We start from the raw sequence: 21,646 nt of genomic DNA on the forward strand, positions 1-21,646 counted from the left end.
TCCCCAAGCCTCTGCTTGGTTTCCCCAATGTAGAGGAAGCCACAACTGGTGCAGCGGATGCAGTATACCACATTAGCAGATGTGCAGGTGAACATCCGCTTGATGCGGAAAGTCATCTTGGGACCTGGGATGTGGGTGAGGGACGAGGTGTGGGAGCACTCCCTGCGGTTGGAGGGCCAAGTGCTGGGTGCGGTGAGGTTGGAGGGGAGTGTGGAGCGGACATGGGACTCCCAGAGAGAGTGGTCTTTCTGGAAGGCAGACGAGGGTGGGGATGGAAAAATGTCTTAGGAAGTGTTGGAGGATTATGCGTTGTATCCAGAGGTTGGTGGGGTGGTATGTGAGGCCTAGGAGAATTCTCTTTTTTGGCGATTATTGTGGGGGTGAGGTGTGAGGATGAGTTGTGGGAGACTTGCAGGCTTCCTCTAAATGTGAGGTGCTGCATTTCAGAAATGCAAATCAGGGCAGGACTCATACACCATAATGGTAAGAGACCTTGGAGTGCAAATTCATAGATTCTTGAAAGTGCAGTTGCAGGTAGACAGGATAGTGAAGAAGGGCCTGTTTCCGTGCTGTGTACTTCTTCAACTTGATGACTGTGAGAGGCCTTACTGTGCCCTGTACAACCTAAACGTGATTTCCTAACTCCTATAAGGTATGCTTGCCTTTATTGTCCAGTGCATTGAGTACAGGAGTTGGGAGGTCATGTTGCAGCTGTACAGGTCATTGCTTTGGCCACTTTTGGAGTGTTACATGCAATTATGGAGCCCTCCTAAAGGACGGATGTTACAAAACTTGAAAGGGTTCAGAAAAGAGTTGAGGATGTTGCTCGGGTTGGAGGGTTTGAGCGAAGGGGAGAGGCTGAATAGGCTGGAGCTACTTTCCTTGAAGCGTTGGAAATGAGGGGTGACCTTTTAGAGGTTTATAAATCGAGGGGCATGGTATTTCTGCCAGTTGGCGAGTCCAAAACTGGAAGGCATAGGTTTCAGGTGACGGTGGGAGATATAAAAGAGACCACGGGGCAATGTTTTCATGCAGAGGGTATTGGAGGCTGGTATGATTACAGCATTTAAAAAGCATCTGGATGGGTATATGAATAGGAAGGGTTTAGAGGAATATGGGCCAAATGCTGGCAAATGAGCCTAGATATATATAGGATATCTGGTCAGCAGGACGAGATGGACCAAAGGGTCTGTTTCCATGCTGTGTATTTCTTTAACTTGATGACAGTAAGAAGCCTTACCATGTCCTGTACAACCTAAACGTGATTTCCTAACTCCTATATTCAAAGATCTGAATAATAAAGACAAATGTGCTAAACACCACCTTAACCACTCTCTACCTGTGACGCGAAGTTTATAGAATTATGTATCTGAGCTCCTAGTCTCTCTGTTCTATAACATTATCCAAGGCCCTACCATTAATTGTAAAAGTCTTTCCTTGCCTGTATACCAAAATACAATACCTCAAAATTGCCCAAACTAAACATCTGCCACACCTCAGGCCATTGACCCAATTGGTCAAGATCTCTTTGTAATCTTAAATAACCTTCGCTATCCATTATACCACCACTTCTGGTGTCATCTGTAAACTTACTAACCATGTCTGTTATATTCTCATCCAAATCATTTATATAAGTGACAGATAAAAGTGGATCCAGTACCACTCCCTGTGGAACACTGCTGGTGACAGGCATCCAGTCTGATAACTAACCCTTCATGACCACCCTCTATCTGCTACCATAAAGCTAATTTTGTATCCAATTGGCAAGGTCTCCTGGAATTCCTTTGGTCCAACTTTACGAATTAGCCTGCAATGCAGTACCTTGTCAAAGATTTTACAACAGTCCAAGTTAACAAGATACCATCTGCCCTTATTCTGATTTTATTTAAATTTTTTTTGTCATGGGCATCTTATCACAGAATACAGTGAAAAGTGTTATATTTTGTCACCACTTTCTGGTGCCGTCTTAAAATGCAGAACAGTAGACCCAAACAGAGTATAAAGACAGGAAAATGAAAAAATAAACAAAGTATCCAATTTTACAGTCCTCATTAAGTGCTTTGTCATGGGCCATGGACCTGGTGGCCAGGCACATGTCCCTTTTGCTGTGTCACTGTCGCTGAAATGAAAGTCGCCACTCTTTGGTACCATCTTGCCTCTGCTGATATAACTGGTGCCATCTTGGTTACACGCCTGAGGAGCTCCTAGAGGGATGTCCTGGAGCTGAGATGACTGATCGCCAGTGACCACAACCAAGTCCTATATGCATTGACTTCCATACCTGAAATCTTTTCTCTTAGACCAAAAATACGAACAATTTTCCTGCCACGGTCAGAGGATGGTAATACTCGTATCCTGGTGAAAGGAGTTGCAGTCAGATGTTTGTTTGGAGCTTCCCATCTGAAAATCCTTCTTTCCTTCCATCTCTTTGGTTACTGTATTAAAAGAATTAATCAAGTTGATTTGACACAATTTTCCTCACCCAAAACCACGTTGACTATCCCTAATTATGATGTGGAGGTGCCAGTGTTGGACTGGGGTGGACAGGGTCAGAAGTCACACATTAGGTTTTGTCTAACAGGTTTATTGAAATCACAAGCTTTCACAGCACCTGCTCCTTCATCAGGTGAAGTAAAGAAAAGCACACAGGCACTGAATTTATAGGGAGAAGAGATCAAAAGACCATACAAATAGTGAGTGGAATGCCGGTAGGCTGAATGATAAGTCTCTGCAGGTGATCAAAAGTGTCAGGCAGTGTGAATAAAGTGTCAAAAGATAAATAGCAAATGAAAGGATGACTATAATCTGATTAATTGAAGTAGAGTGATTTTTAAAAAAATTAGAAATAAGGTAGTGCTGGTCACAAACCCAACCAAACAACACTCCGCTCGCTCCATTTGTATGATCTTTTGATCTCTTTGCCTGTAAACTGTGTGCTTTTCTTCACTTCACCTGACGAAGGGGCAGCGCTTTAAAAGCTTGTGATTTCAAATAAACCTGTTGGGCTATGACCTGGTGTCATGTGACTTCTGACCTTATCCCTAATCAATCCTTGCTTCTCCACATGTCGATTGTATCTTTCAGAATCTGCTCCAACACCTTACCCATCACCAATGTCAGACTCAGGCCTACAGTTTCTTGGCTTCTTATAGTCTTTCTTAAACAATGGCACAATATTAGCCACCCTCCAGTCCTCCGGTACTTTACCTGTTTACGGATGATACAAATGATTTTGCTAAAAGCTCCGCAGTTTCCTCCCTAATTTCCCATAAGTCAAGTCGAGAAGATTTGTCTACCTCTGTTTTCTAAGATCTCCAGCACTTCCTCTTCTATAATGTGAACTGTTTTCAAAGCACCGTTGTTTATTTCCCTGTGTTCTCTGGCCTTAACTGTTTTTTTTCTCAACAGTAAAAACTAATGCAAAATCTTATTTTTTAACATCTTTGTCATCTCCAGAGGTTCAACACAAAGATAACCTCATTGATCATTTAAGGGGTTATACATTCTCCAGTTGCTCTCCGCTCCAATGTGTTTGTTGAATCTTTTTGGATTATCTTTAACCTTATCTGACAATGCTATCTCGTATCACATCTTTACCTTGATTTCCTTTTAAAGAATGCCCCTGCACTCTTTATACCCTTAGAGATTAATTTGAACCTATATGTCCATATCTAATATGATTCCTTTCCATTTTTGACTTGAATTTAATGTCTTTATTCATTCATTTTTTCCTATTCTTTCTTTTTCACTTGGTGAAAGCCTTGCCTTTCACTCTAACAGGAACATAATGCTTCTGAATGCTCGTTAACACACTTTTGAAGGCCTACCACTTGTCGATCAGCCCTTTACCTATGAAGAGTCAAGTACAACCAGCTTTTGAAAGTTGTTCCATAATCTTAAAATTTTCCTTAATCCAATTAAGAACTTTAACTTTTATGGAAGACTTTTAAAAACTATTTTTAAAACCAACTATGTTAACACTAATCACATTATGATCACTAGTCCCGAAGTGTCCCCGACTAATGCTTCAGTGACTTGCCTTGCCTTATTTTGCCAAGAGAAGGTCAAGTTTTGCTCCTTTTCTAGTAAGAATATTTACATATTGATAAAGAAAATTTCCTTAATTTCCTTAGAATTTCCTTAAAATAAATTTAGCAAATTATTCACAATCCAAACCTTTAACACTATGACAGTCCCAGCCAATATTTGGAAAATCAAAGTACCCTACTGTTCGGTGTTTCATTCCTACATATATTTGAGATATTTGCTTCTCAATTTCTGTTTGACTGTTGGGGACCGATAGTAAATCCCATCAAGGTGATCATTCCTATCTTATTTGTAATTTCAACCCATATATTTTCAGTAAATGATCTCTCAAATACCTTTTCTAACTACAGTAGCAGTGTTTTCCTTCAGTAACTCCCTCTCATCTCTTGCCTCTTTCCATTCTTCCTATAACATCTAAAACCTGGAACATTGAGCTGCCAGTCCTGTTCTTCCCTCAGCCAAGTTTCTGTAATGGTTGTAACGAGCTAGCCCCATGTTCCCATTCATGCCTGAGTTCATCAGCCTTACCTGTAAACCTCTTGCTGCATTGAAATACGTTCAGTTTAGTTCTTCAGAGTTATTTTGTTCTCTGACTTGCTCCTGTCTGCCTTTTCTGATTTTAATTTGCTCTTTCTGATTCAGAACCATCTTTATTTCTTTTTATTTCACTGGGTCCGTCTCCTACGGATCCGCTCTTAGATCATTTCCAGCAATTGCTTCCCTTCCTACTGGCCTGTTCTGGGACCTAGTCTGTCAAAATCTCCCATTTAAAATGTGGTCATGATATAATGCTTTACCCTGTGAGATATTCCAGATGACAAGGCAGCTGTCAGTGACCCTTCAGAGGAAGAGGTTTGGCAGGATTCCTGCTGCAGGGAAGGAAGTGGATCAATCAATAATCTAGAGTTCGATTTGAAGCAGCCCGAATGTTAGCTTGAGAAGAGAAGGTTGGTATTGCAGGGTTGTGCAGGGCAAGGATTGCTATGGAGGAGGTTCAGAAAGCAAGAGAGGATGTGTTGCTGTGTGTGTAACATGGGGTTGATCGTTGGGGAGGAGAAAGAGCAGTATTTGGGGGAGTATGTTTGGACAATATGGGCTGCAAGCAGGAAGTTTGGTGGAGATGGGACAGCATTATTTCCCAGAGTTGATACTTACACTTCTGTGCTTTCAGGTGCTGATCCAAGGAAAGTGAAGCCTCCAAAGGACAGTAAGTTCTCCAAACAGTAGGTCTGAGCAGAAGCTGTAACTTGTGCTATCAATTCTGTTAGACTTTGTTCTAATTTCTGCTGTTCTTTGACAGTATGGGACGAATGGGCCAATTTTAGTGTTTTATAGATTTCATTTTCTTTGACAGAAAGCTGCTCTTTTGACCTGCATGCAGTACCTGGAAAGATTGACACATTCACCTCACCAGGTTTCCCAAATTCTCCCTACCCTGCCAACTCCTGGTGTCAGTGGGCAATACGAGCAGATCCTGACCATATCTTGGAACTCAGCTTTGTGACCTTTGACCTGGAAAAAACCTGCCAAAATGACTTTGTCACAGTTTATGACTCATTGAGTCCAATTGAAAAACGTGAAATAGCAGAGTAAGTATAGAGCTGCAGGCTGCTTGGAAACTCCCTCTGTTAAGACACACCTTTTTGATTGCATCATTGGGTTGAATTTTCCTGTTTGAGTATCCACTGTTTCCCAAACTAGTTTTAGACTATAACTCATTCTGTATGTCTCTCAAATGAAGCCTACCTTGGACTGGGAAAGGATCTCCTTGGTGCTGGTGGGATATCTTCATTCAGGGATTTCCATGCTTGTGTTTTCGGGGAGTTCTGGGCTTAGTGAAAGTTTCTCCCTTCAAATAGTAATCTGCAACTTGGATCAGAGCATCTGAGCATCAGCGTAATCCAGGATGAGACACCAGGGTCAGTGTCAGAGGATCAATACTGAAGGGAGTGGCAAACTGTCACATGGTCAATTCTGAGGGAGTAGCACACTGTTGGAGGGTTGGTATTGAGGGAACACTGCACTGTGGAAGGTCAGTGTTGAGGGAGTACCATGCTGTCGGAAGTCCAGTGTTGTGGAAGTGCTGCACTGTAGAAGAGTCAATACCTTGGGTGTGCTGCACTGTTGAAGGGTTGGTGCTGATTGAACTCTGCACTGTTGGAACTCGCTGTGCGCAAATTAGCTGTATAATTATTTCTAGTACACCAATGACTATTTAAAACATATGTTGAAATGTAAATTTAAAAAAATAAATATTTCAGCATTCACACAGTGCTTTGAGACATCCTGATGCGACAATTTAAATCCCATTGATTAATCTCTTGTGAATGCCTATGGTACGTGAGCACAGTGAGTCCTCCTTTAGTCATGCTGCATATGAACAAGTGTTGGGATTTGAAACTGATGTTCAATCTAATGCTGAAGTCGTTTGTTTACGAAATTAGTGTGAAAGGAAACTCCATAATTGATGGCAGTCCTGTTGAGATGTCACTTACAGGCAAAACTGGTACACGAACTGCAAAACAAGTGGGATATATGAGATGTGCTAATTAATGGTGTGCCTTTACTGATTCTTGCTAACAGGCGCTGTGGTATGTATCCTCCAACAAATGCACTTAAGTTGATATCCTCTCGCAATGTGATGCTTGTAACTCTGATAACTGACGAAGATGAGAATTACCCAGGATTTAAAGCAGAGTTCAAACAGATTCCGGCAACTAAAGGTAAGAAAAATGTAATTGCAGTGTACATTCAAGTGTGACCTGGAGTTGGGGCAATGGACTGGAACCTGAACAAAGACTTTGTTCTGAATCTGGAATTGATTTTGAGTGAGTGCTTCAATAATGCTTATTCCAATCTAGTTTGTGTTGTTTCTCTGTCCCTGAAGCAAATGGTGAGTGTATTATAATTTGGTTGAAAATGAGGACTAAATATTTTAAACAATATTTGTCACCAGGGGTTAGAGAGTTCTATTAAATACTTGCTGATCAGTGCTGTCTGAAGTTATGTGATGGTGAATGGTTTTATCTGTGTTTTCAGAAGTAATTTATGTATTTGGTGAAACTGTCAAGGTTTTTAGTTTTACCTGCCTTCCTGTCAGTTTGCTAGTGAGATTCCTTCCCCTTTAGATTCCCTTGCGTCATTGAAGTCTCTACCTGAGACACCAGCATTGTTTCCACATTCTTGTGACCATTTAATTTGTGGGTTTTGATGATGTACTTTATTGGTTGAAAACAAAATGTTATCTCGTTTGACTGGCGGGTCTGAAGCATTCACAACAATCTTCAGCCAGAAGTATTGAGTTGATACTCCATTTCCGCTTCCACCAAACGTCCCCAGCATCACAGATGCCAGTCTTCAGCCAATTCAATTCATTCCGCACAGTATCAAGAAACAGTTTGCGGCATTGGATACTGCATAGGCTGTGGGACCTGACCGCATTTTCAGCACTAGTATTGAAGATTTTCTGAAAGTGTCTCGACCCAAAACGTCAGCTTTCCTGCTCCTCTGATGCTGCTTGGCCTGATTTATTCATCCAGCCCTACATCTTGTTATCTCAGATTCTCCAGCATCGGCAGCTTCTACTATCTCTAGTATTGAAGATTTGTGTTTCTGAACATAATGCTCCTCTAGCCAAGCTGTTTGCAGCTTCAACACTGGCTTCTACCTGACAGTGTAGAAAATTGCCCAGGTATGTTTTGTACACACAAAGCAGGATTAATCTGACCTGGCAAGTTACTACCTCATCAGTCTAATTTTCATCATCAATATAACAAGGAGGGTATTGTCAACAGTGTTAAACAAGCAACACTCGCTCAGCAATAACCTCAACACACCCACCCAGTTTGGGTTCTGCCAGGGCCACGCATCCCCTGACCTGATTACAGCTTTGGTTTAAACATGGACAAAAGCTCTGAATTTCAGAGATGAGGTGAGTGACCGCTGTTAACATTAAGACTGCATTTGACCATGTGTTGCATCAAGGAGCCCTAGCAAAAGTGGAGTGAATGGGAATCAAAGGGAAAAAATACTTCACTGGTTGAAGTCATTGGCATGTAGGAAGAGATTTTTTTTCTAATTGACCTGTTCACTTTTACACACCACTCAAGCAGGGCGGGTTTGATGTTGTCAGAGGTCTGTAATTTCAAACTCCAGGCAATCACTGCAGGAGTTCAAGGTAGTGGCCTAAGCCCAACTGTCTTCAGCTGCTTCATCAATGACATTCCCGCCATCATAAGGTCAGAAGTGGAGATGTTCACTGATTGTACAGTGTTCAGCACCAGGTTCTGAAGCAGTCATGCTCAAATGTAGCAAGACCTGGATAATGAACAAGTGAGGGCTGACAAGTGTCAAGTAACATTCATGCCGTACAAGTGCTAGGCAATGATCATCCCCAAAAAGAGACCATTTAACCACTGCCCCTCAATATTCAATTGATTTACCATCACTGAATCTCCCACTATCAAAATCCTGGGATTAACCATTGATCAGAAACTGAACTGGACTCTCAATGTAAATACAATGCTACAACAGCAGGTCAGATACTAGGAGCATTGCAACAACTAACTTACCTCGTGAGAGATAGTGAGAACTGTCGATGCTGGAATCGGAGCTAAGTGCGGAGCTGGAGGAATTCAGTGGGCCAGGCAGCATCGGAGGAGTAGATGCCATTATGCCAAATTTTACACAGTCTTTGACCAGGTCCCACATGGGGAAACTGGAAGAAGGCAAAAGCTCATGGGCAGAATGAATCCAAAATTGTTAGTGACAGGAGACAGGGTGGTGGTGGTAGTAGGAGGCTGTTTGTGCGACTGGAGCCTGGTGTGCAGTGGCATACCACAGAGATTAGAACTAGGTCCTTTTATATTTTGTCAGATAGTAAGACCTACCGATGCATGAGTCAGAGATAACAGGAGCACAGCAGGCCAGGCAGCATCAGAGGAGTAGAAAAACTTACATTTCAGGTTGGGACCCCCCTTCAGAAATGGGGCGGGGGGGAAGAGAGCTCTGAAATAGAGAGAGGAGGGGTGTGGCTGGGGAAGGTAGGTGGGATAGTGAGAGATGACTGCAGGTAGGTAGTGGTGGGGATTGGCCACCAAGTATGTAATAAGTGCAATGCCTTCAATGTCTCCTTGAATTTCAGCAAGACTTTACCAAAAGTTTCACATGGGAGACTGAAAGCAAAAGTAACTACCCATGGCACCCAAGGAAGTTTGGCAACTTAAATTCACAGTTGGCTGAGAGGCAGGAAGCAGAGAATGATGGTTGAGCGGTGTTTTCTGACATGAAGTCTGTATTTAGAGGGGTCCCATGGATCAGCGATGTGGTCTTGCTATTTGTGGCTCATATAAATGTCTCTGATTTGGATGTAGGCAGTTGATCAATAAGTTCACAGACAACACAAAAATTGGTGGGATGGTAAATAGTGTGGAGGATATCCTTTGACTACAGTGGTATAGGGGCTGATCAGCAGCAAGTAGAATTCATTCCAGATAAACGTGAGGTGACGCAATTGGGCAGGACAAATATGGCAAGGGAATAAAAGATGAATAGTAGTACCACAGGATGCACTGAGGTTCAGAGCGATCTTGGTGGAAATGGATGGGTTCCTTAAGGCATCAGCACAAGTAGAGAAAGTGGTTAAGAAGGCATTTGGGATACTTTCCTTTATTAGTTGAGGCATCATAGAGTTCATGCTAGAACTGTAGGTTAAGGCAGCGAGAGGTATTGTGTGCAGTTCTGGAATCTGCATTATAGGAGGGATGCAGTTGGACTGGAGGGGGTGCAGAGGAGATTTACCTGAGCTGGAGAGTTTTAGCCATGAAGAGAGATTGGATAGATCTGTTGTTTTCCTTAGAGCAGAGGAGATCGAGAAGGGACATGATTTGAGGTGTATAAAATTAAGGAATATAGATAGGGTAGACAGGAAGCAACATTTTCCTTGTATGGAGGGATCAATAACTGGGTGCATAGATTTCAGCTAAGGGGCAGAAGGTTGAGATGCAATGTGAAGAAAAACATTCCCACCCATAAGGTGCCTGTAAGGGTAGTAGAGGCTGAAGCCATTATAATGTTTAAGAATGCTAAAGTGTACGTGGTTACAGACTAAGTGCTGGAAAATGGATTAGTGTAGTTAGGTGAGAGAGATCGGAGGAACTGCTGATGCTGGAGAATCTGAGAATCTAGAATAGTTAGGTGGTTGGTTTTGATTAGCGGAGATACAATGGACTGAAGGTCTTTTCCTGTGCTGTAAATCTCTGACTCTTACAGAATGTACACAGTTCTCCAAATGTGGTCTAATCTATATCCTGTATGACTGAAGTTATCAGTCAATACTCCTGACTCATTACTCTGAGTTTGATGTTTCTCTCTCATCCTGTCAATCCCACAGTGTCTATATTTTTACAATGGGCTATTGTGTGCAGTAACCAGAAAGTTATTTTGCTTTTGACAGAATGTGGGAAAGTTCTGGAAGGATCTGGGAACTTTTCTTCCCCATACTATCCTGCCTATTATCCACCTCGAGCAGACTGTACCTGGACCTTGAGGGTAAGAAAGTACTATTTGGCTTGTACTGACGCACTTTCTTGCTGTTAAAATGCATTACTTCATACTTGACTGTTAGATTTTATTAATTGTGTCCATTTTACCAGACTGTTGTTCTTGAGCCCTCTGACCATTATTCCCTAACTTTTTTGTTTGTTTTGTCATCTGTGGTATCTATAATATTGAAACAGCTCTAATCTAAGTCACCAATTACACCCTATGTGACTGACGAAGGGCAACTTTCCTTCCTGAGCCGCCTTGACCGGGTTGACACAACCATCTTTCTCCAATGACTCTGCTTTGTCATCCAACTGTGTCAGACCACTGTCACAGGTTCCATTCTTAACTGTTTTTATCGCAAAGGAACTCTCTTTGGTCCCCTCCCATTTCTTTATTTATTTCTTTATTATATCCCATTACATGATATCAACTAAAGGCACACTTGGTTTCAGTACCATTATGCAGACAGCATACAGCTTCACCTGATCACCGCCACTCTTTGCTAAACCGTAACCATCAGGCTGTCTGACTGAGCAGAAATTTCTATTCCACCTAAATATCAGGGTGATGAAACCTATTGGTTTTGATGGCAGCTCAATACTCTATTCCCTTAATACTGCATCCATCTCTTTCCTCGTCAGCAGTCTGAGACTAAACCAGTCCATTTGAGCTTTGAATCTCATCTTGCTATGACCGAGATCACCTGTTTCCATATTTGCAATGTCGTCAGACCTTGCTCCTTGCTCAGCTTATTTGCTGCTGAAATCCTCTTTCATGTATTAGTTATCTCTCAACTTAACTGTTCAAATGCATTTCTGACTTACGGTCTAACTTCTGCCCTCCTTAAAACCTACCTTTTTGACCAAGCTTTTCATTACCTTACCTACTATCACCTGAGGCTCATTTTATGCTTTGTTTCATAATTCCTGACTCTGTGATGTTTAATTATATAAATGATATAAATACAAGTTGTTTTAAAGATTTCATCACAGTTGACCACAACCGATCCGGTTGTTAATTTTATCCCTCTGTTTTTGAAACAGGGTGTGTAACATTTGTAATCATTCAGTCTTCTGCCTCCATCCCTGTATCTTATTTTAATTCTTTACTGAGCTACAGCGATCACATTTATTGCCCATTGCCAAAAGTTCAAGGTGGTGAACAGGATTCTGACTTAATAGGTTACTGCGTCATGACTGTTAAGATGCAATCATCCAGACAGCTGGAGAGTACTCAGTCACTCCCCTAACTGCTAACATGCAGATGGTGAACAGGGTTTGAGGGTTCAGGAGGGAAGTTCCACAGGATGTTAAATGGGACAGACTTTGAATAGAACTAACGACTAGATTTTCCAGTAACTACTCACCTGTCAACACTGGCCAATATTCAGAAGATTTACCACACCTTAAACAAACTGGTAACTTAATTTGTTTAATATTCAGCAGTGCAGAGTAATTTGCAAACTATTTCTTCACTGCCTGGTTAAGCACAAACCTCAAAAGGAATGGGTTAAATACAAAATGATAGCAACCAAGTTATCATATCATTTTCTGTATCCTTGAAAGTCTAGTTAACCTTCTGGGTTTTAGCCTATGGGTTTAAACATCAACAAATGATTTGGTTTGAGTTGTTTGAAAGATGAAACTTCGGTTAAAAAAAACACATGGGAATCAGACTGCTCACATACAGCAGAACTCAGATGGAATGGCAAACCTGGCTGAGAGTAGCTGGTGATTTTCAATATATAAATATGTTATGGTTGTGAAAGGAACCATGTAAGCTATTGGTATTATTCTGCAGTCTGTGATAGACAAGACCCATCTTGGGATGTGGTGGACATATTAATGGAGGCATCAAGACAGTGAAGAGAACAAAGAGGATCTTAGACTTTCCAGCCAGATAACTGAACATTGGAATTCACTCCCAAATGATATTTTGGGTCTGCATACACCACGTGGACTGCAGTGGCTCAATAAAGCAACTCACTACCATTTTCTCATCGGTAGCTAGGGATGGGCAACAAATACTTGCTCAGACAGTGATACCCATGACCCATGAATGAATTAAAAAAAAATGACTAGAATTCCTTCCTAAGACTCTTGAGTACCAAATGCTTGTTTGAACCCAATTGGACTACCATGTACTATCAAAAAAGACATAGCTATTAATGTTTTCCCCTCTTCTCCCTTGATCCAGCTGAATTTCAGGGTTGGGAAGTGTGGCCAGTGGGCATGGTGGAGAGAGCAAGGAAATGAAGCTGACATGGAAGAGTGGGTGGCTATACATGGATGTGGACCCTCTAAGTTAGAGTCACAAAAATTAAGGAATCTGACTTATCCCTTTATAGGTGGTGCATTGCTAATCAGGGAGAATGCCACATCTGCACGAAGAAGCCATAATGGAAGACTCATTCACTGAGACAATGAGTAGAGCTTAAAAATAAGACGTGAAATAAGATAGTCCCCCAACAGCCACCGAGACATTGGAGAACAAATATGTAGGCTGATCATGGAAAGAATTAATAAGAGTTCTCATAGTGGATGACTTTAACTTCCCCAATATTGACTGGGGCCCCCTGAGAGCAAGAGGCTTAAACGGGGCAGAATTTGTTAAGCACATCCAAGCGGTTCCTTGAAACAGTATGTGGATAGTCTAACTAGAGGAAGGGCTACACTAGATCATGCATTGGCTAATGAGCCTAGACAGATGACTGACCTTTTAGTGGGAGAGCATTTTGGAAACAGTGATCATGACCCCTTAAATTTTATGAGATAACAAAGTGTGGAGCTGGGTGAACACAGCAGGCCATCTTAAGAGCACAAAAGCTGATGTTTTGGGCCTAGACCCTTCATCAGAAAAGGGGGAATGGGGCGAGGATTCTGAAATAAATAGGGAAGAGAGGGGGAGGTGGACCGAAGATGGATAGTGGAGAGGAGAGTATAGCCGGGGTGGGGGGGGGAGGTGGAATAGGTCAGCCCAGGGAGGACGGACAGGTCAAAGGGACAGGATGAGGTTAGTAGGTAGGAAATGGAGTTGCAGCTTGAGGTGGGAGGAGGGGATAGGTGAGAGGAAGAACAAGTTAGGCAGGTGGGGGCAAGCTGGGCTGGTTTTGGGGTGCAGTGGGGGGAGGGGAGATTTTGAAGCTTGTGAAATCCACATTATTAGCATTGGGCTGTAGGGTTCCCAAGCTGAATGAGTTGCTGTTCCTGCAACTTTGGCATCGTTATGGACTGCAGGAGGTCCAGGATGGACATGTCATCTAAGGAATGGGAGGGGTAGTTGAAAATGGTTCGCGACTGGGAGGGGCAGTTGTTTATTGCGAATCAGGAGTAGATGTTCTGCAAAGCGGCCCCCAAGCCTCCGCTTGGTTTCCCCAATGTAGAGGAAACCACAACGGGTACAGCGGATGCAGTATACCACATTGGCGCATGTGCAGGTGAACATCTGCTTGATGTGGAACGTCATCTTGGGGTCTGACGTTTTGAGTTGGGACCCTTCTTAGAAATCAATTATCTCTGATTCCAGCATCTGCAGTTCTTGCTACTCCTTAAATTTTAAGATAGCTATGAATAAACACATGTCAGGACTTTGCAAGAAGGTTCTAAATTGGGTGAAGGCAAATTATATCATTATTAGGCAGGAACTAGGAATTGTTAATTGGGAGGAGCTGTTATTGGGCACGTCTACAGTTGACTTGGGAATTGTTCAAAGACTAACTGAGAATTGAGGGCTGACATGTTCCTTTGAGGGGGAATGACAAAAATGGCAAGATAAGAGACTGTTAGATGAGGGAGGTTGTACCGATGTAAGGTTTAGGAAGCTACAATCGGACACGGCCCATGAGGAATACAAAGAAAGCAGGAAAAACCTCAAGCATGGAATTGTAGCAAGAAGAGGCTGTAAAATGACCTTGGTAAAAAGGGCTAAAGAAAATCTCAAGGCATTCTGTACAAACTTTAAAAACAAGAGGAAACCTAGAGAGAAGGTAGGACCACTTAAGTATAAAAGAGGGAACTTGTGCTTGGAAGCAAAGGATATGGGTGAGATCCTAAATGAGTACTTTGTGTCCGAATTCCTAAGGGGGTGGATATGGAGGATAGTGAGATTTGTGTGGAACATGCTAATATGCTTGGGTATTTTGAGATCAAGACGGAAGTGGTGTTAAGTCTCTTGAAGAGCACTGAAGTCCCCAGAGTCCTATGGTATTGACCCCAGGTTATTAAAAGTGGTGAGAAAGGAGATTGTTGGAGCCTTGACAAAGATCTTTGTATCCTCATTAGCCACCAGAAAGGTCCCGGAGGACTGATGAGTAGCTAACCTTGTTCCTTTGTTCGAGAAGGGAAATAGGGATAATCCAGGAAACAGTAGACGTGATCTCACATCAATGATTGGAAAGCTTTTGGAAAGAATTCTTCTGGATAGGGATTTACGCACATTTGAAACAGCCTGGCCTAATTAGGGACAGTCAGCATGGCTTTGTGCGGGGCAGGTCATGTCTTACTAGCTTGATTGTCACCTCCTTGAAAAATTCAAAGATGATCAGTGAAGGTAGAGCAATGAATGTTGACTATATGGACTTTAATAAGACCTTTTGATAGGGTGTGCCTGTAGAGGGTAGAGTTGAAAAAGCATTTTTTCAGGCTCGAGGTCCATGACTATTGGTGTTCCACAGGGACCCATACTGGGACTTCTGCTGTTTGTCATTTATGTAAATGACTTGGATGAAAATGTAGATGTTGACTTAGTAAGCTTGCAGCCAATAAGATCAGTGGAGTTGGGGGTAGTGTAGAAGGTTATCAGAGCATACAGTGGGATGTAGTTCAGTTGCAGATATGGGCAGAGAAATGGTAGATGGCGTTTAATCTGGGTGAGTGTGAAGTGCTGCACTTTTGGGAGATTAAATGTTAAGAAAAAGTATAGTTGATGGCAGGACTCTGACCAGAATTAATGTACAGATGATCTTGGGGTGGTAAAGAAGGCATATGGCATGCTTGCTTTTATCGGTTGAGGAATCGCTTTCAATAGCCAGGATGTAATGTTGCAGTTTTATAAGACTTTGGTTAGGCCCCACAGAGTACATCATTCAGTTCTGGTCACCACATTGCAGGACGGATTTGGAGGCTTTGGAGAGGACGTTTACCAAGATGCTGTCAAGATAAGAGAGTATGAGCTATGAGGAGAGACTAGAAAAACTCGGGATGTTTTCTCTGGAGTGGCAGGAATTGAGGGGAGACTTGATAGAAGTCACTAAAATTGAGATGCATAGATAGGGATGATGGTTAGAATTTTTTCCCCCAGAGTTGAAATGTCTAATACCAGGGGGTCTTATATTTCAGGTGAGAGGGCGAAAGTTCAAAGGAGATAGAACATAGAACAGTACAGCACAGAACAGGCCCTTCAGCCCACAATGTTGTGCCGACCATTGATCCTCATGTATGCACCCTCAAATTTCTGTGACCATATACATGTCCAGCAGTCTCTTAAATGACCCCAATGACCTTGCTTCCACAACTGCTGCTGGCAACGCATTCCATGCTCTCACAACTCTCTGCGTAAAGAACCTGCCTCTGACATCCCCTCTATACTTTCCACCAACCAGCTTAAAACTATGACCCCTCGTGCTAGCCATTTCTGCCCTGGGAAATAGTCTCTGGCTATCAACTCTATCTATGCATCTCATTATCTTGTATACCTCAATTAGGTCCCCTCTCCTCCTCCTTTTCTCCAATGAAAAGAGACCGAGCTCTTTCAACCTCTCTTCATAAGATAAGCCCTCCAGTCCAGGCAGCATCCTGGTAAACCTCCTCTGAACCCTCTCCAAAGCATCCACATCTTTCCTATAATAGGGTGCCCAGAACTGGATGCAATATTCCAAGTGCGGTCTAACCAAAGTTTTTTATAGAGCTGCAACAAGATCTCACGACTCTTAAACTCAATGCCCCTGTTAATGAAAGCCAAAACACCATATGCTTTCTTAACAACCCTGTCCACTTGGGTGGCCATTTTAAGGGATCTATGTATCTGCACACCAAGATCCCTCTGTTCCTCCACGCTGCCAAGAATCCTATCCTTAATCCTGTACTCAGCTTTCGAATTCGACCTTCCAAAATGCATCACCTCGCATTTATCCAGGTTGAACTCCATCTGCCACCTCTCAGCCCATCTCTGCATCCTGTCAATGTCCCGCTGCAGCCTACAACAGCCCTCTACACTGTCAACGACACCTCCGACCTTTGTGTCGTCTGCAAACTTGCTGACCCATCCTTCAATTCCCTCATCCAAGTCATTAAAAATTACAAACAGTAGAGGCCCAAGGACAGAGCCCTGTGGAACCCCACTCACCACTGACTTCCAGGCAGAATATTTTCCTTCTACTACCACTCGCTGTCTTCTGTTGGCCAGCCAATTCTGTATCCAAGCAGCTAAGCTCTCCTGTATCCCATTCCTCCTGACCTTCTGAATGAGCCTACCATGGGGAACCTTATTCTTCTTTGTAACTTTCCATCTAGCTTCTTGTACACTCTCCACAGAACCTCTTTGCTGATCTTTCATTGATACCAACATGAACCACAATGAGGGGCAAGGTTTTTTTACACGGGGAATGGTAGGAGTCTGGAACGTGCTGCCAGGGGTGGTGGCAGAGGCAGATATGATAGCGTTTAAGGCACTTACAGACAACCATACGAACATGCAAGGAATGGAGGAGTATGGACCAAAGGTAGGCAGAAGGGATTAGTTTAATTTGGCATTATGTTCGGCACAAGATCATGGACCGGATGGCTTGTTCCTGTTCTGTACTATTCTATATAACCTGAGACCGGGATTCCCTGAGCAGCTGTGGGCAATCAGTGGCAGCAGAAACCTACTCCAATGCAATCTGCCACTTAATGGCACCCCCCATTCTGCCATTACTATTCAAAAAAACAGGGGCAGCACGGTAGCTCAGTGGTTAATATTGCTGTCTGACAGTGTCATGGACCTGGGTTCAATTCCGCCTTTGGGCGACTGTGCAAACTGTGTGTTTTCTGTTTGTCCGCTCTGGTTTTCTCCCACAGCCCAAAAGATGTGCAGGTTAAGTGGATTGGCCAGACAAAATTGCCCATAATATCTAGGGTTTTTCAGGTGTAGGGTAGGGAGTGTGCCTGGGTGGGATGTTCTTCAGACAGTTGGTTTGAAGTCTATGGGCCAAATGCGAGCTTCTAAAATGTAGGGACTTTGTCAGGATTGGTCCCCTGGATCAAAATGAAGGAGGGCATGCCATTAGCAGTAGCAACATAACTTTTTAAATAAAAGGTGCCCACTTGTTGAAGTAATAACACTTGCAAGCCAAACAGCATAAGGCACAATTGCTAGACAGAACTAAGTGATCCCAGAACCAGTGTATCTGATCAAAGCTCTGCAAATTTTCTACGATCATTCGTGAATGGCGATGGACAATTAAACAACTCACCGAAGGAGGTTACTCCACAATATCTATGATGGGGAAGCCTGCCATATCAGTGCAAAAGATAAGGCTGAGCATTTGCAAAAATGGTCAGGCAGAAGTGCCAAGCATGTGATCAGTCTTGGCCACCATCTAAAATGAAACGTACGCTGGCAATCTGAAACAAAAAAACAAACGTTAGAGAACTCAGCAGGCCTGGCAGCACCAGTGAAGAGAAGTTTATTTTTCCCTATCACTACTAATACATACTAGTCTTCATCCAGTTCATTTGAGAAGGTGATGGCCTAGTGGTATTATAGTGGGACTATTAATCGAGGGTCCCAGATAATATTCTGGGTACCCAGGTTTGAATCCTGCCACAGCAGTTGGTGGAGTTTGAATTCCAATTTAAAATAAATCTGAAATTAAGGATCTACTGATGACAATGAAACCATTGTCAATTGTTGGAAAAACACATCTGGTTCACTAATGTCTTTCAGCGAAGGAAATCTGCCATCCTCAACTAGTCTGCCCTACATGTGACTGCAGACCTACAACAATGTGGTTGGCTCTCAGTTGCCCTCTGAAATGGCCTAGTAAACCATTCAGTTGTACCAATTGCTACAAAGTTTCAAAGGAGTGAAACTGAACGAATCACCTGGAATCAACCTTACCTCATGGTCCAGCATATTCCCCCACTTAACCATTGCCATCAAGCCAGGCGATCAACCCTGGTTCAATGGAGAGTGCAAGAGGGCATACCTGAAGATGAGGTGTCAACATGGTGAAGCCACCAAATGAGACTACTTGCATGCCAAACAGCATAAGCAGCAAGTGCTAGACCGTTCCCACAACCAACAGATCGGCTATAAGCTCTGCAGACCTGCCATGTGCAGTTGTGAATGGTTGTGGACGATTAAACAACTTACTATCCTCATCCTCTCTGGATGAACCCAATACCTCAGTGCAAAAGACAAGGCTGACGCTTTCACAACAATCTTCAGCCTGTGGATGATTCATCTCGGCCTCCACCAGTGATTCCCAGCATTACAGAGGCCAGTCTTCAGCCAATTCAATTCATTCCATGTGATATCAAGAAATGGTTGGGGACACTGGATCCTGCAAAGGCTAATAGGTGTTGACAACATTTCAGCAATAGTACTGAAGACTTGTACTCCAGAACTTGCTGGTTCCCGTAGTCAAGCTGTTCCATCACAGTTACAACACTAGCATCTACCCGACAGTGTGGAAAATTGCCCATGTATGTCCTGTTCATAAAAAGCAGGGCAAATCCAACCTGGCCAATTACCACCCTATCAGTTCATTGTCAATCATCAGTAAAGTGATGGAAGGTGTCATCAGCAGTGCTGTCAAGATGCACCTGTTCAGTAATAACCTGCTCAGTGATGTCTAGTTTGGGTTCTACCAGGGCCAGTCAGTTCCTGACCTCATTATAGCCTTAGTTCAAACCAAGGATAAAAGGGCTGAATTCCAGAGCTGAGGTGAGAGTGATAGCCCTTGACATCAAGACTGTATTCGACCAAACGTGGTATCATGGAGCCCTATCAAAACTGGAATCACTGTGTATTGTGGGAAAATCTCTGGTAGTTAAGTCATACCTGATTCATGGGATGATAGTTGTGCTTGTTGAAAGCCAGTTATGTCAGCTCCAGGACTTTTTTGCGAGAGGTCCTTAGGGTAGCGTCCTAAGTCCAACCATCTTATGTTGCTTCATCACTGACTGCACCTCTGTCATAAGGTCAGAGGTTGGGATGTTTGCCAATGTTCAGCACCATTCATGAATCCTTAGACACAGCCTGTGTACAAATGCAACAAGGTCTAGCCAACATCCAAGCTTGGGGTGACAAGTGGCAAGTAACATTTGCACCACATAAATGCCAGGCTATGACCATCATCATCTCAGGAGACAGTCTAACTACTGCCCCTTGATGTTCAATGGTATTGCCATCACTAAGTTTCCCCCATGACCAATATCCTGGGAGTTATCATTGATCAGAAACTCAACTGACCTGAAATGAATAACTCACCTCGTGACTCCCTGCAGCCTGTCTACTTTTGACAAGGCACGAGTCAGGAGTGTGATGTAATATCCCCCACTTGCCTGGATGGGTGCAGCCCTAACAACCCTCAAGAAGCTTGACACTTAGCGGGGAGTTGATGGTCTATTGCTGGACTGTTAATCCAGAGACCGAGGTAAGGTTCTGGGTGTCCAGGTTTGAATCCCACCAAGGAGGATAGTGGGAATTTGAATTGAATAAAGTATCTGGAGTTAACAATCTAATGATTACCACAGATCCCATTGTTGATTGTCGGGAAAAGCCCATCTAGTTCACTAATGTCCTTTAGGGAAGGCAACTGCCATCCTTATCTGGTTTGGCCTACATGTGACTCCAGACCCATACCAATGTGGTTGACTTGCAAATGCCCTTTGGGTAATTATGGACGGGCAATAAATGCTGCCCAGCCAGCAATGCCTTCATTTGTTAATGAATAAAGTAAAAACGACCATCTAGGACAAAGCAGCCTGCTTGATTTGGTACTCCCTCTGTTACTGACATCCAGTAGCAGCAGTGGATACTACAAGATACTCACGCAACACTTTCCAAACCCACGCCACTTCCATCTTGTAGGACAAGGGCAGGAGGTACATGGGGGCACCAAGACCTGCAAGTTCCCTTCCAAGCCACTCACCATTCTAATGTGGAAATATATGTCTGTTCCTTCACTGTTGCTAAATCAAAAATCTACAATTTCCTCATTAATGGCATTTGTGGGCCAATTCACAGCAAGTGGACTGCAGTGGCTCAAGAAGGCAGCTCACCACCACCTTCTTGAGGGCAACTAGGGACAGAAAATAAATACTGGCCAAGCTCTTGACACCCACATCCCACTGGATGAATGGATGGATGACTGAATTTAAAAAAAAATGCCTGCATAAGTTTGAAGCCATATGTTGCAAAGGCTGTGGGACCTGAAAGTATTAGACCTGTGCTCCAGAACTTGCTGCACCCCTATTCAAGCTGTTCCAATACAGCTATGACACTGGCATCTACCCAAAAATGTAGAAAATCGCCCAGGCATGTGAAGCAGGATAAATGCAACTCAACCAGCTACTGTCCCATAAGTCTACTCTTAATTATCAGTACATTCTCTCCCCTTTTGTCTCTATCTTGCTCTCCCCTACCATGTATCTCTCTTCCTCCTATCCGTCAGCCTGTCTCTTCCCCCAGAGCCCCACTCCCCCTCCCCAAACCATCACCCACCACCACTGGCTCCCTTTCCTCCCTTCTGAGTAAATGTGACAATAAAGCTAATTCTAAAGTGATGGAGGGTGTCATCAGATCTTATCCAGCTGCATCAAATGACCTGCCCACTGATGCCCAGTTTGCCTGCTGCCAGGCCCATTCAATTCCTCACTTCATTGCATTCTAGGTTCAAATATGAACAAAACACGGAACCCTAGAGATGAGGTGACAGTGACTTGACATCAAGGTCACATTTGACCCAGTGTGGCATTAAGGAGCACCAGCAAAACTCGAGTCAGTGGGAATTAGAGGGCTCACTCCCCACCGATACATAGTTATTGGTCAGTCATTTCAGTTCCAGGAG

General features: G+C 43.2%; 1 protein-coding gene across 1 annotated transcript in view; it reads left to right on the forward strand.

The window, feature by feature from the left end:
* Positions 1-21,646, forward strand: part of st14a (ST14 transmembrane serine protease matriptase a) — a 97,849-nt gene that overhangs the window by 42,571 nt on the left and 33,632 nt on the right. Inside the window, exons 6-9 of the mRNA XM_048562383.2 lie at positions 5,219-5,254; positions 5,402-5,636; positions 6,631-6,770; positions 10,502-10,596. Coding sequence (XP_048418340.1) covers positions 5,219-5,254; positions 5,402-5,636; positions 6,631-6,770; positions 10,502-10,596 — 506 coding nt within the window. The remainder of the gene's footprint in view (positions 1-5,218; positions 5,255-5,401; positions 5,637-6,630; positions 6,771-10,501; positions 10,597-21,646) is intronic.

The sequence above is a fragment of the Stegostoma tigrinum genome, chromosome 32 (assembly GCF_030684315.1).
Source record: "Stegostoma tigrinum isolate sSteTig4 chromosome 32, sSteTig4.hap1, whole genome shotgun sequence".
In the NCBI taxonomy this organism is placed as follows: domain Eukaryota; kingdom Metazoa; phylum Chordata; class Chondrichthyes; order Orectolobiformes; family Stegostomatidae; genus Stegostoma; species Stegostoma tigrinum.